The sequence below is a fragment of the Megalobrama amblycephala genome, linkage group LG5 (assembly GCF_018812025.1).
Source record: "Megalobrama amblycephala isolate DHTTF-2021 linkage group LG5, ASM1881202v1, whole genome shotgun sequence".
Classification (NCBI taxonomy): Eukaryota; Metazoa; Chordata; class Actinopteri; order Cypriniformes; family Xenocyprididae; genus Megalobrama; species Megalobrama amblycephala.
Genome location: NC_063048.1, coordinates 4,758,465 through 4,772,083, shown reverse-complemented (window position 1 = coordinate 4,772,083; position 13,619 = coordinate 4,758,465). Strand labels below are relative to the sequence as shown.

Sequence of the window (13,619 nt, the reverse complement as noted above, 5' to 3'; positions counted from 1 at the left end):
TCATAAAATTCTTTTGCTTCAAATCAGCTAAATCCCAGTGTCAGCCCATTCAGAAATACCAGTTCATTGGCAGAAACTGCTAAACACCACTTCCCTTGGTCAGCAAAAGCCTTTAAGTCCACCTAAGAACCAACCAGAAGATGCAAATTGAATCATATGATTTCAAGATGAATGACGGTGTGCGTATGAGCTGCCTTTCAATTGCAGAGCTGCAAGTTCTCATCATGTTTTGTCCATCGTTACAGTGGCAATGACAGGATTTACTACTACAACTAACAGAAACAGATGTTTTAATATGTCTTGTTTTCCAAACAGGTGGACTTAGATATTTTTGCGGGGGAAAAAAAAACCACACACAGTATGGACTTGCAGCAAAAGACAGTCAAATTTGTTAAAGGTGCCATAGAATTGAAAATTGAATTTACCTCGGCATAGTTGAATAACAAGAGTTCAGTACATGGAAATGACATACAGTGAGTCTCAAACTCCATTGTTTCCTCCTTATATAAATCTCATTTGTTTAAAAGACCTCTGAAGAACAGGCGAATCTCAACATAACACCAACTGTGACGTAACAGTCGGGATCATTAATATGTACGCCCCCAATATTTGCATATGCCAGCTCATGTTCAAGGCATTAGACAAGGGCAGCCAGTATTAACGTCTGGATCTGTGCACAGCTGAATCATCAGACTAGGTAAGCAAGCAAGCACAACAGCGAAAAATGGCAGATGGAGCAATAATAACTGACATGATCCATAATATCATGATATTTTTAGTGATATTTGTAAACTGCCTTTCTAAATGTTTCGTTAGCATGTTGCTAATGTACTGTTAAATGTGGTTAAAGTTACCATCGTTTCTTACTGTATTCACGGAGACCAGAGCCATGTCGTTATTTTCATTTTTAAACACTTGCAGTCTGTATAATTCATAAACACAACTTCATTCTTTATAAATCTCTCCAACAGTGTGTAATGTTAGCTTTAGCCATGGAGCACAGCCTCAAACTCATTCAGAATCAAATGTAAACATCCAAATAAATACCATACTTACGCGATTAGACATGCTGCATGACGAACACTTTGTAAAGATCCATTTTGAGGGTTATATTAGCTGTGTGAACTTTGTTTATGCAATGTATTATAGAGCCGCGAGCTTGGGGGCAGGGAGCATGAGCATTTAAAGGGGAAGCACGCTGAATCTGCACATATTTAATGATGTCCCAAAATAGGCAGTTAAAAAAATTAACTTCGCAGACACATTCAGGGGACACCTTAGACTTATATTACATCTTGTGAAAAAGCATTCTAGGGCACCTTTAAATACCAATGAATTGACTAAAGTGACATTTTTGTAAATAAGGCATTTCAATACCTGACTAATAACCATTTAATTGCCATTAAAGTGAAAAACACAGCAGCCTGATTAAAAAATGCTTATTTAAAATGAAAAATGTCAGATGGACTTAAAGGTTTTTGCAGTGGAACTCTTCATTTACTAATTAAAATGTACAATCTTTATGTAGCCTACATTAACAAGGATCTGGGACAATTATAATGCATTATAATGGATGATTCTGAAATGTATTTATATTTTAAAGATGTGGAACTTCTCATCCAGTGTACGAAGTTCTGCAAACCACACCCCTCTAGCCCTTCCGCGATCCATGTCTCACTGGACATATTAAACATCAAACATGGATGAGGAGAGACTGATGGTTGAAGATTAGAATCAGGTATTATACGACAAATTTCTCAAGGAAAACCACAAAGCATGTAATTCGGTGAAGTGTCAAAAAAAACAAAACACTGTGTTTTACGTTCATCCACTGCAGTGCATTGGGAGTGTGAGTGTTTTGTGAACGTCTCGACTTTCAAGTAACATTCACTGTAGACAGGTACATTACTTGACACACTGCTGGAGCATCAGCAATGAATGTTTTCATTGTGTAAGTAAGCCATGAATGACTGTCAGCGGTGTGTGCTGTGTATAACATGCTTTACCTGCCAGCACTTTCTCCAGCATATTTCCCAGTATGGGTGCTGACTGCTCCTGTCTTATGAGTCTTAGAGCTGAATCCAATAAAAGAGAAACAGCTTTGGTGAATTCACAGACAAATATTTGAGCAAAAGTATCATTTCACTGTTATACTGTAAAGGCTATCGGCAATCAGCTCAGAGTGTGTGACAGACACTGATGGGAAGTTCTTGTGAATTCATACATTCAGCTACAGCAACAGCCAGTTCAGCACTCACGCAGTTTTGTTGCTCAGCGTCTCCGGGAGTGAGAAAGCCCGTTTGGATTCAGACGGACCCTTGACGCTGTCTCGTAACGAGCGGACGCTCTTCTGCCGGTTTCGGGCGAAGCGAGCACGTCTGATCTTCCACATGGCGGCGTCGCTCAGGTTGGCCACGTTGGTCCTCACCGCAGTGATGGCTTACACAGTAAATCAACACATGATCAGCATTTCTGTATGATTTACACACACTCTATGGATGCTTGACATGAGTAGATTGTTTCAGCACACTCACTTGTAGGAAAAGGAAACTCTTTATTGCAGTCCAGGTGCAGCTGCGCCTCCAGCGACAGCGTCTCGAAGCGGTTGACGAAGAACTCCCAGCTCAGAGCGGGAATCTCCCGCTTCAGTGAGTGCAGCAGCAGCAGTTTGCTGAGGATGACGGGACGGTCCCGGACCACCGTGTCAAACTGGAAGTCCAGGCACAGACACAGACCCTGGTGGAGACAAACACAGACACGTCTGTTCATCTGACTGACTTCAGTGAGACTGTGATGGCGATGCCTCTCCGCTCACCTGCAGCGCGGGCCGTTTGATGGTGTCCAGCAGCAGCCGCGCTCGGGTGGCCACGGCCGGGTTGACGTCCTCCACGCTGGCCAGGAAGCAGCAGAAGGCGTGTGCTAGAGAATACTTCAGCAGGTGGCTCTTCGTCACCGAACCGATGTCCAGAAAACGGCACAGCACTGCCACTCGCTCCACTGAAAGAGACAGAAGACATCAACCAACATCTGCCTGATGACATCAAACATCATCATGTTGTCATGAAGACTGGGGTGCTGTGGGTGTTGCAGTGCGTGTTGCAGTGCGTTACTAAGATGTTCAAAGTGTGTGTTTTTAAAGATTCAAACCGGGATCCAAACTCGAGTCGAGCCTTTAAGCCTTTAATAAGAACAAGAATAAAATGTTTAATTTACTTAAAATATTAAATTGAATGTAGGGTAAGGTTAAGGTAAGTTTACCCAGTGGGTAAGTTGACCCACCCCCTGTATCTTGGTAACCGTACCATTTTATTGTCATGTGACCATATATTTTAGAACCACCCATCATTTTTACCAGACTGTGAAAAGGAGAAGCACATGGGAGGAGTGGAAGTCACTTATTTCCTTTAAAAACTGTTTTTGGCTTGTCAAAGTAAAATTTTACTTTAAAATTATAACAGATGGATGTTTCATCAAAGTAAATTTGTCCAGGTCTAAAACTATTTATGCATATTGGTGATTTAGGAACATATAAAACCATGCAAGTCATTTAGCTAAACATTATTCTGAATTGGTAAGCTAGCTAGCTTTTCCTGAAATGGCAGCTATGGGGCAAAGTGAGCCAAATGCTGTGGGGTAAATTGAGCCAGAGTTTTAACTTACCCCACCATAATGGTCAACAATGCAGAAAAACTATGATGTCAAGAACCTTTTGACTAAAATGTGTATTAGTTTCAGTGACATTTAGTCGTTCTTGTTTAGTTTTTATTTAATTTTACTCAACAAACTCTCTGTTCAGTCTGTTTATGGGAAAGTTACAACTTTAGTGTTCAACATATTGTTTCAGAAATGCAAACAATTAAAGATACTGAAATTTCAACTTCATTTGGTTGGTTTTATGTTGTTAAATTTAGCTTTAAAAAAAGAAATATTTGTAAAAGGAAAATTGGATTATTAAATTAGATTTTAAAATAGGTACATTATCTTTTAAAATTTCACATGGGTTTGATTCAGATTCAGTCAGATGGTCAGTTTACACCCACCTACTGACTCGGCTCAACTTACCCCTAACATGGGGTAAATTGAGCCAGAGGAACACTTTTTTTCTAAGAATCCATATTTTTAGATCCCTTTGTCATAGATGTATTCTGATCATTTAAAATGATACTAAACATCCTGAAATTACTTTACTTTCATTGTACTTCTCCCTCATTTTCCCTTATCTTGAGGACCACATAAGTAAAAAATGGCTCATCTTACCCCACTCTCCCCTACAGACTGATTTTTTGTGCTGTTTTCTAACCGTTTGGACTTCAATAAAGAGAGAAAAGCTGCACTTAACCTTTTCACTGGTGAATAAATCATAGTAGGATTGTCTAGCAATATATCAATTATCACAGAATTGCTGTATCGTGATATTATCGGTATCGTGAGCCATGTATCGTGTATCGTATCATGAGGTACCCTGTAATTCCTACCCCTACTACTGACCTAATCCATAAACATTATGGGAAGCACTCTAGCCAGACAGGATTTAAACTTGCTGAAGACCCATGTTTGGTTTGAAGACGAAAAACGCACCAAGTACAATTTTCTCCCACATTTACCCGCCCATAGACCCTTTGCTCGAAGAAATCAGGACAGAAGTGGTTGAAAGTGGACAAAAGAGACGGATTAAAACACCAGGTGTAAACAAGAATGTGTCTATACTTGTGACCCGATCGACTGAAACGCATCTTAACACCAGGTGGAAACAGGGCCTCTGTGATCTTCCAGTCTGCAGATGTTTGCTTAAATCACTATCCCTGAATATAAGCACTACTAATAATGTGCAAATGTCAGATCTACTGTTGATAGAGCTTTGATTGTGAGTGATTTCAACATTCACACAGATAATGAAAATAACACATTAGGTTTAGCATTTACAGACATTCTCCATATGGTGATGATGTTTAAGTAATAATGCCTTTTAACAACACGTCAGTAACGGCCCTCCAATCCTCTTTATCCGGTGGTGTTTGTGTTTGTTGATGTGTGAAGCGCACAGGTCTGACTCAGCTCAAGGTCACAGCGTCTCTCTGTCAATCACCATAAGAGGCTCCATTTAATCCCACAGTGAGCAGTAACCTTGGCAACAGAGTGTTTTAGGAAATGAGCACAGCCGGTGTGCAGTCAGACCTGCTTGGAAGCGGATCTTCCAGTCCTGACTGTTGAAGCTGTTGTCCACCAGCCTCCAGAAGATGTCGGCTCCAAGAGACAGAGAGAGTGCGTGCAGGAGCTGCGGGACGACCAGAGACGCCAGCTGACAGAACTCTGACCTCAGCATGGACCACAAGCTGCAGAGAAACACAAACATCACACGTGTCATTCATATACAAGAGGATCTGGGTTTAAGCCCTTTTTATCCATGAGCACATCAGAAACTGTGATTCACGCTCTCTCGCTCAGAGTCGGTACTGAATGCAGCTGCCAGTCTTCTGAAGGGGAAGCGCAAATATCAGCATCTTACACCTGTTATAATGTCCTTGATGCGAACTCTTTCCCCGCCATTGACTGAATTTTCCGACAATCCATGTTTTCACTGATTTATGGTGGGGGCGCTATTACGCATCTCCTGAAAGAGTACAGAATCTCCAGATCAAAACACAGGAGAAGAAGAAGCAGGTTTTCTCAGCTTTTTTATAAAAAAAGTTTTTTTGTTGTAGTTGTTGTTTAAAAGAAGAGGATCTGTTCTTTCTTTTGATATATTGCATGTTCAGATATTCATACAACAAAATATTCTGAAATTTTTGTGAAAATGATCAAAAATGCAGGCAACTTTTTTTTTTAACCTGGCGGGGAAAGAGTTAAAATCTTATTATTTGTCTTCAAAGCCCTCAATAACCTGGTCCCTCAGTATGTAGTTGATTTGTAACTTACAAAAGTTTTATACACCTTATATTTATTGTACAGCACTTTGGTCAACTTCAGTTGTTTTTAAACATGCTTAATAAATAATCATTGATTGATTGAACGATACCTGATTATAATCTGTCATGATATGATTTTAATTTGACTATGTAGAAGTGTTGTTTGTTTCATATACTGCACATGCAGTAAGTCATGGAGAGATGATGAAATGATACCTGGGAATGAGCATCTTCTCCTGTATGTAGGCCAGGAATTGTGGGTGATCTTTTCTGGCGTGATACAGACATTCCCCGTGCAAACACAGGATCTTCAGACAGTTCAGCATGTTGAAGAGGATGTCCGGCTCTTCGAACTTACTCATCTCCTACCAGAAGAGTTAAAGCAGACTCATTAGTCACATGACGCCGCAGGAGCCCAACTGACCCGAGTGAGATGTTTACCTGCAGGACGGTGTACAGAAGCTTGAGGGAAACAGGGAGCTGCAGGTAAGAGAACTTCCTGTCCGCACAGTTCTTCAACGCTAGGGAACAGAACAGATTCATGGTCAGAAACAGAAATAGATCTGTGAAGGTATGAATGTTTGATGAAAGGAAGGATGTGACACATACGAGGGATCTCAGGAGAGGGATTGTGGCTGCCGGGGTTTTCTGAGGGAGCGTCTCCTTCATCTGCTCCGTTCTCGGATTTGAGATTGAATTCAGCTCGAGGGAAAACCAAACTCTCCTCCAGACACTCGGAGGGTTCCTGTCAAACACACGCCACATGCTGAAACATCTGTGTGGATCGAGGACAGTTATCTTACTTTCAGGAAAATTATACTATGAAATGTAAAAATGCAGAAAGTTTTGTGAGGTCTAGCAGGATCAGTCTCAGATGTCCAGCCTGTTCCTGACCGCCTGATGCATATTTCACACAAAACTAGAAAAAAACTGTCTGACTTGTAAGACACAATCTGATTGGCTGGTTTTACACTAGAGCACACAGGTGTTTTTTGTCAGTCGCTCTAGAAACAAAGGGTGCGTTCCATTCGACCATAAGTGCCCTGTGTAGGGAACTTCACAGGATACATGAACAATATCATTAATTAAATGAGTTTCTCCACACTAGTGTGATATATTTATCAGATAACCCTAGCCCTGAGTACAGTATGAACTAAAAGAAATGTAAAAAGCAGTGCTCCATCTCAGATATTTAGATAACGTTCTGTCAAGGTTCTATCAACGTTATGAACAAACTTTCTTCCAGTAACATTAACAGAACATTCACTTAAAGTTATTAATAATCTTGTCAAAATGTTAGCACAAAGACATTATTTGTACATCGTTCAAAGAACAATTTATTTTTTAAACATTTTAGTTGGACGTTCATCTAACGATTTTTAAAGGGGACATATCATGAAAATCTGATCTCGTCGGGCGCTCTTCGAGGAGGGCGCCGAGGCGAGTGTTCCTTGCGGGTCCGGTCCCGCTGCTGCACTCGTGGGGTTCACAGATGGATCTAGCGGAGGGGGAAGAGACGGGCGCTGCCCTATCGCTTCCCTTACCCGCTAGACCCAGTGTCTCTCCTTTGGTGGCGGAAGCACGCGTAGCGGTTTCTTCCCCCCGAAGAGAGGCACCGATGCTCAACATATCTTCCTCCGAGGAGGCTGATGTGGAGAGTGTCGAGGAGGAACCGCCATCCTCATCCCCTGCGTATGAGGAGCTATTAGAGGCAGTGACCAGGGCAGTTGAAAAGCTGAATATTGACTGGCCCGCAGAAAAAGCTGAAAATAAAACCAAAAGTAAGCTAGATGAGAGGTTTCTCCCAGTGTGGTCACTACCTCAGCGTCGGGGTCTACCGTTTTTTCCCAACCTCCACACCGAGGTGTTGAGGTCGTGGAAGAGACCAGTCCAGTATAGACTGTATAGCCCGCAAACATCTCTATACAGCAATATAGTTGGACTGAAACGTCATGGATATGGGGCGATGCCTCGGGTCGAGGAGACGCTTGCGAGCCATCTCTCGCCCGAATCTGCATCGTCCCATAAGACCCCGACGCTGCCCACCAAGCCCTTAAAGACAACTTCTAGCTTGGTGGGCAAGGCTTATTCGGCGGCAGGTCAGGCGGCTGCATGCCTTCATACAATGGCGATCTTGCAGGCATATCAAGCCGACCTGCTAGGGGAAATTGATGAGAGCGGGGAAGCGTCCTTCGAAGCGTTGCATGAGATCAGAAAGGCAACAGATTTAGCTCTCCGGGCCACCAAGGAGACGGCCAAATCCATTGGCCGCTCTATGGCAGCCCTGGTGGCCACGGAGAGACACCTTTGGCTCAATCTTTCCGATATCAAAGAAAGAGACAAAAGCCTGCTCATGGACGCGCCGCTGTCTCCTGATGGCCTGTTCGGCGATGCAATGTCATCGGTCGTCGACAGGTTTCAGGAGACACGGAAACAAACAGCGGCATTCTCCAAGATCATTCCCCGCCGCTCTCATCCCCCCGAGGCTGCTGGGCGGGAGCAGCCTCGGCCGACAGCCAGCTCCTCAGCCCACAGGGCACAACAGAAGGCCAGTGTCACCTCCCGCACTCCGGCGGCACAGGCGAAACCTTCCGGGGGTAGGACGGATCTGAGGACCGTCATTATCTCCCGGAAGGCTTCAAAGAAGAGGTCCTGACATCCATAGCGCAGGATCTCTCGAGGGCAGCCCCCTCCGGGAGGATTCGGATATCGGGTCCTTCCCGGTGCCCTCAGGGGACCGTTCTGTCAACCCTGCCACCCAGTGTGCGTCAGGACACAGCGGTCTCCGCCGATCCTCCGAGGGGGGAGCATAGCGTGTGGTTCGTTTTTCTGCCGGTGCGCCGCGTCAGATAGATGGGCCAAGTGCTCAAAAAACACCAGAGACCAGTCTCGAGAGGCTGGTTCCCTTAGTAGAATATTTGGAAGAATGGAAAAGTCTCCCGAACATTTCGAAGTGGGTGCTGCTCATGATAGAACAGGGTTACAGAATTCAGTTCGGTTCTCGTCCGCCCAAGTTCAAAGGGGTGCTTTCCACAGTGGTACCCCCAGAGCAGTCTCTGGTGATGGAACAAGAGGTTACGACGCTTTTGCAAAAAGGGGCTATAGAAAGGGTTCCCCCTCCCAGCAAAATGTCGGGCTTTTACAGCCGCTACTTCATTGTTCCAAAGAATTGTTCCTAATGTGTTGCGTCCGATCATAGATTTACGTGTACTAAATCGATCTGTAAGAAAGTTGAAGTTCAAAATGCTTACACTCAGACAGATCATCCCTCAGATCAGGTCCGAGGACTGGTTTGTAGCGATAGATCTGAAAGACGCATACTTCCATGTATCCATCCATCCTTCTCACAGGAAGTTCCTCAGGTTTGCTTTCGGGGGCGAAGCTTACCAATACAAGGTTCTTCCCTTCGGCCTATCTCTCTCACCCCGCACGTTCACGAAGTGCGTGGATGCAGCACTGGCTCCGCTGAGACTCCAGGGCATCCGCATGCTGAACTATATCGACGATTGGTTGATACTAGCTCAAACAGAACAGTTGGCAGTTCAACATCGAGATGTTGTTCTGTTGCACATGAAGAGGCTTGGGCTGAGGCTCAATGCCAAAAAGAGTGTGCTGGTCCCGAGTCAGGTTGCAAATTACCTAGGTGTAATCTGGGATTCCACCAGGATGCAGGCGCAGTTGTCCCCTGCTCGTGTGAGTTCCATTCTCGGGGGCGTGAAAGGGGTGAAATTAGGCCAGTCACTTACTGTAAAACAGTTTCAGAGACTGTTGGGTCTGATGGCAGCTGCGTCCAACGTCATTACTTTTGGCCTCCTGCACATGAGACCCTTACAGTGGTGGCTCAGGACCAAGGGGTATTCCCCAAGGGGAAATCCTTTTCGCATGATCAAAGTCACGCGGCGATGCCTCCGTGCTCTGGTCATGTGGAAGAAGCCTTGGTTCCTAACCCAGGGACCCGTGCTGGGGACTTCTGGTCGTCGTGTAATGCTTACGACAGATGCTTCCCTCACGGGCTGGGGAGTGATCATGAGTGGTCGCTCGGCTCAGGGTCTTTGGGAGGACCATCAGTGCTCCTGGCACATAAATTGGCTGGAGATGATGGCGGTGTTTCTTGCACTAAAACACACTCGCTGAGAGCAGCTTACATCCCCGGGCGGTTGAATGTGGGAGCGGACGCCCTGTCGAGGCAGGGCGTGAGACCAGGGGAATGGAAACTCCACACCGAGGTGGTGGAGTTGATATGGAAAATTTTCAGTCGAGCTCAAGTCGATCTATTTGCCACAGAGGAGTCAGCTCAGTGCCCTCTGTGGTACTCACTTCAGCACCCAGCACCTCTTGGGCTGGATGCCATGCTACAGACGTGGCCAAGGCTACGTCTGTATGCATTTCCCCCCAGTCTCAATGCTCCCGGGAGTTCTGGAGAAGGTTCGCCAGGAGAAGGTCGACCTAATATTGGTGGCCCCTTACTGGCCGACCAGAATATGGTTCTCAGACATAATGTTATTACTTCACAGCTCTCCTTTGGAGCTTCCTCTCAGGCAGGATCTCCTGTCTCAAGCGGGCGGCACGATTCTCCATCCCCGCCCAGAAATGTGGAAACTGTGGGCCTGGCCCCTGAGGGGGCAAGGCTCATAGGAACTGGTCTCCCAACCGAGGTTGTGGAGACCATCCTTCACTCCAGAGCTCCCTCCACGAGGAAGTTGTACTTATATAAATGGAAGTTGTTCTCTATGTGGTGTGGACAACGTAATTTGGACCCGGTCCATTCTTCAGTCTCGGACACGCTTCAGTTCCTTCAGGAAAAGTTTTCGGAAGGTTTAACCCCTTCCACGCTGAAAGCATATGCGGCCGCTATTTCGGCTCATCATATCCCTTTAGGGGGCTCCTCGCTGGGTCGAGACCCCCTAGTAGTACGCTTCCTCCGTGGTGCACTCAGGTTGAGACCTGTGGTGCGCACAAAGACCCCGACCTGGGACCTCGCTATTGTGCTCCAAGGGCTGGCTGAGGCTCCCTTCGAGCCGATAGAGGAGGTGTCAGACAAGTTCTTGACACTCAAAACTATTTTTCTTCTGGCTGTCTCTTCTCTGAAGAGAATTGGTGATTTACAAGCGCTGTCAGTCGCGCCATCTTGTCTTGAGTTTGCGCCTGGTATGGTGAAAGCCTTTCTGCATACCAGGCCAGGCTATGTTCCAAAGGTTCCAACGAGGGTCCCAGGTCCCATTGTACTTGAGGCTTTCTGCCCGCCTCCTTTTGCGAGTTCGGATCAGGAAAGGAAGAATCTGCTTTGCCCTGTAAGAGCATTAGATGCGTATGTCCACAGAGCTGCCCTGTGGAGGATAACAGAACAGTTGTTTGTATGTTACGGGTCCCCTAAGAGGGGGGGCCCAGCATCTAAGCAGCGGATGAGCAAGTGGGTGGTCGAGGCAATCTCACTTGCGTATGAGACGGTGGGGTGTCCGTGTCCTCTAATGGTGCGTGCTCACTCCACGAGAGGTATGGCCGCGTCCAGAGCTCTCTTATCTGGTGTCTCTATGGACAACATTTGTGGTGCGGCTGGATGGTCATCCCAGCACACTTTCATCAAATTTTATAATCTTAATCTTAACATCACTCCGGGAGCCAGGGTGCTACAAGATAGCAGCCAGGCACTCGGAGACACGGCGTAGTTGGGATTGCGTTCCCATCACGTCATCTGACGTAGCGTCGATAGTTCCCACGAAAGGGAACGTCTCGGGTTACGAGTGTAACCCCTGTTCCCTGAGTAAGGGAACGAGACGCTACGTCACGTGGCCGTATCTCCTGCATACCTGGTGCGCTTGCTTCAGACATTTTGCAGAAGCTGGCGTGCTTTGTGTTCAGGTGTGCTTTATAGCTTCCTGGTCCGTGACGTCACCCGCCTCTGACGTCACGTCTTTTCATTGGTTGGATACAGAGGTGCTTCACGAACACAAAATACAGAGGGTTCCCATCACATCATCCGACGTAGCGTCTCGTTCCCTTACTCAGGGAACAGGGGTTACACTCGTAACCCGAGACGTTTTCACCCATGGCGCCGCCATTTAGTTTTCACAAGCAACAACGGTATACCAGTAACACTGGTCCTGGAGTGCAGCTGTCCTGCTGACAATCCCGATCAAACACACTTGAATGTCTTCAGGATTACTAAAGCTACGTGAAGGAAGGTGAGTTGTGTCAAACTCTGCAGGTCAGCATCACTCCAGAATGACTATCCCTGAGCTCCTGATATGTCTCAGCTATGTAAACATTATCACTGATCTGTTAATGGATATAATAGTAAACATATGAGTCTCCATAAACTCATGGCATCTGAGCCACAAAAGACGCAGTGGTGTGATTTTATTTATGAAGGAAATGTGTCCAGATAAATTCATATGCCAGGATGTGCAAGTCATTTTACACCAGACTGCTTTGCACATGAGGGTCAGTAAAACAGGATTTACACAGAAGTTTCTCAAAGATGGATCGATACCAACTGCTCATGATCCAGTTTCATATATATTTCGTACATATATTTTATGTATATGTCTTTCTGAATGTGTTTCATTAACACGTTGCAAATGTACTGTTAAATGTGGCTAAAGTTACCATTGTTTCTTACTGTATTCACGGAGACCAGAGCCATGTCGTTATTTTCATTTTTAACCCGAAAACGCTTACAGTCTGTATAATTCATAAACGCATCTTCATTCTTATTGAGTCTCTCCAACAGTATTTAGCTTTAGCCACGTTAGCTGTGCATCACACTATCAAACTCATTCAGAATCGAATGTTAGCAAACATCCACAAAATACACAAACAGCAATGATCCATGATCCAGAGTTATATTTGCTTTGGGAGCTTCACCTGTACTGTTTATGCCTCAGTGTATTGGAATTGCGAGCTTGGAGGTGGGGAGCACAAGCTCATTTGCATTTAAAGGTACACACACCAAATGAGCTCATTTTTTCTCCCACCCAAAAATAGGAAGTTAAAACATGGTCAAATAAAAAAATCCATGGAGTATTTTGAGCTGAAATTTCACAGACACATTCTGGGAACACCTGAAACTTATATTACATCTTGCAAAAAGGGGCATAATAAATCACCTTTAAATGTTACTACTTGTAATAGAACGTTCAGAGAACTTTCAAAAGTAACATTCCCATAATATTTAAAGAATGATAAAATGGAATGTCCTTTTAACATTTGTATAACCAAGAATTAAAAAATAAATAAATAAAAACTGGATGTTTTGAAAGTTCAGAAATAATGTTTGCATAACTTAATGAAACATTCTTACAGTATATGTTTGTTAGCTGGGAAGAAGCAGACGTTATGACATCCAGTCAGAGGTCAACAGGTGGAGGGGGTTTAATGTCTAAAGCCAATAACAGAAGCTCAAGCATGTGCGTGTCTCACCACCAGTCGAATCTCCTCACGCGGCGTCAGTCTCCCCAGCAGATCGCAGGCCAGCTGGTAGCAGAGGATGCTGGACTGGCACAGGCTGCACTCCAGAGCCTTCTCGTCCTTCTGACAGGTGTGCGAGCCGCCCCACGGAGCCTGAAGCACGCTGTTGATGATGCCAACCACGTCCCGACCCACACTGCTCTCCAGCCCCGGCGTCAGCGCGTCATCCTGCAGCTCCATCTACACACACATCGACACACGTCAGAGATCTTCCTCTGCCTCAGTGTCTGTCATGTCTGAGCTTGT

The 13,619-nt window shown here is 45.2% G+C and overlaps 1 protein-coding gene across 1 annotated transcript in view; it reads right to left on the bottom strand.

The window, feature by feature from the left end:
• Positions 1 to 13,619, bottom strand: part of LOC125268301 (protein unc-79 homolog) — a 56,922-nt gene that overhangs the window by 21,355 nt on the left and 21,948 nt on the right. Inside the window, 10 exon segments of the mRNA XM_048190377.1 lie at positions 2,007 to 2,068; positions 2,155 to 2,162; positions 2,261 to 2,439; positions 2,535 to 2,736; positions 2,816 to 2,997; positions 5,176 to 5,333; positions 6,123 to 6,271; positions 6,348 to 6,427; positions 6,516 to 6,651; positions 13,326 to 13,553. Of these exon segments, the coding sequence (XP_048046334.1) occupies positions 2,007 to 2,068; positions 2,155 to 2,162; positions 2,261 to 2,439; positions 2,535 to 2,736; positions 2,816 to 2,997; positions 5,176 to 5,333; positions 6,123 to 6,271; positions 6,348 to 6,427; positions 6,516 to 6,651; positions 13,326 to 13,553 (1,384 nt within the window).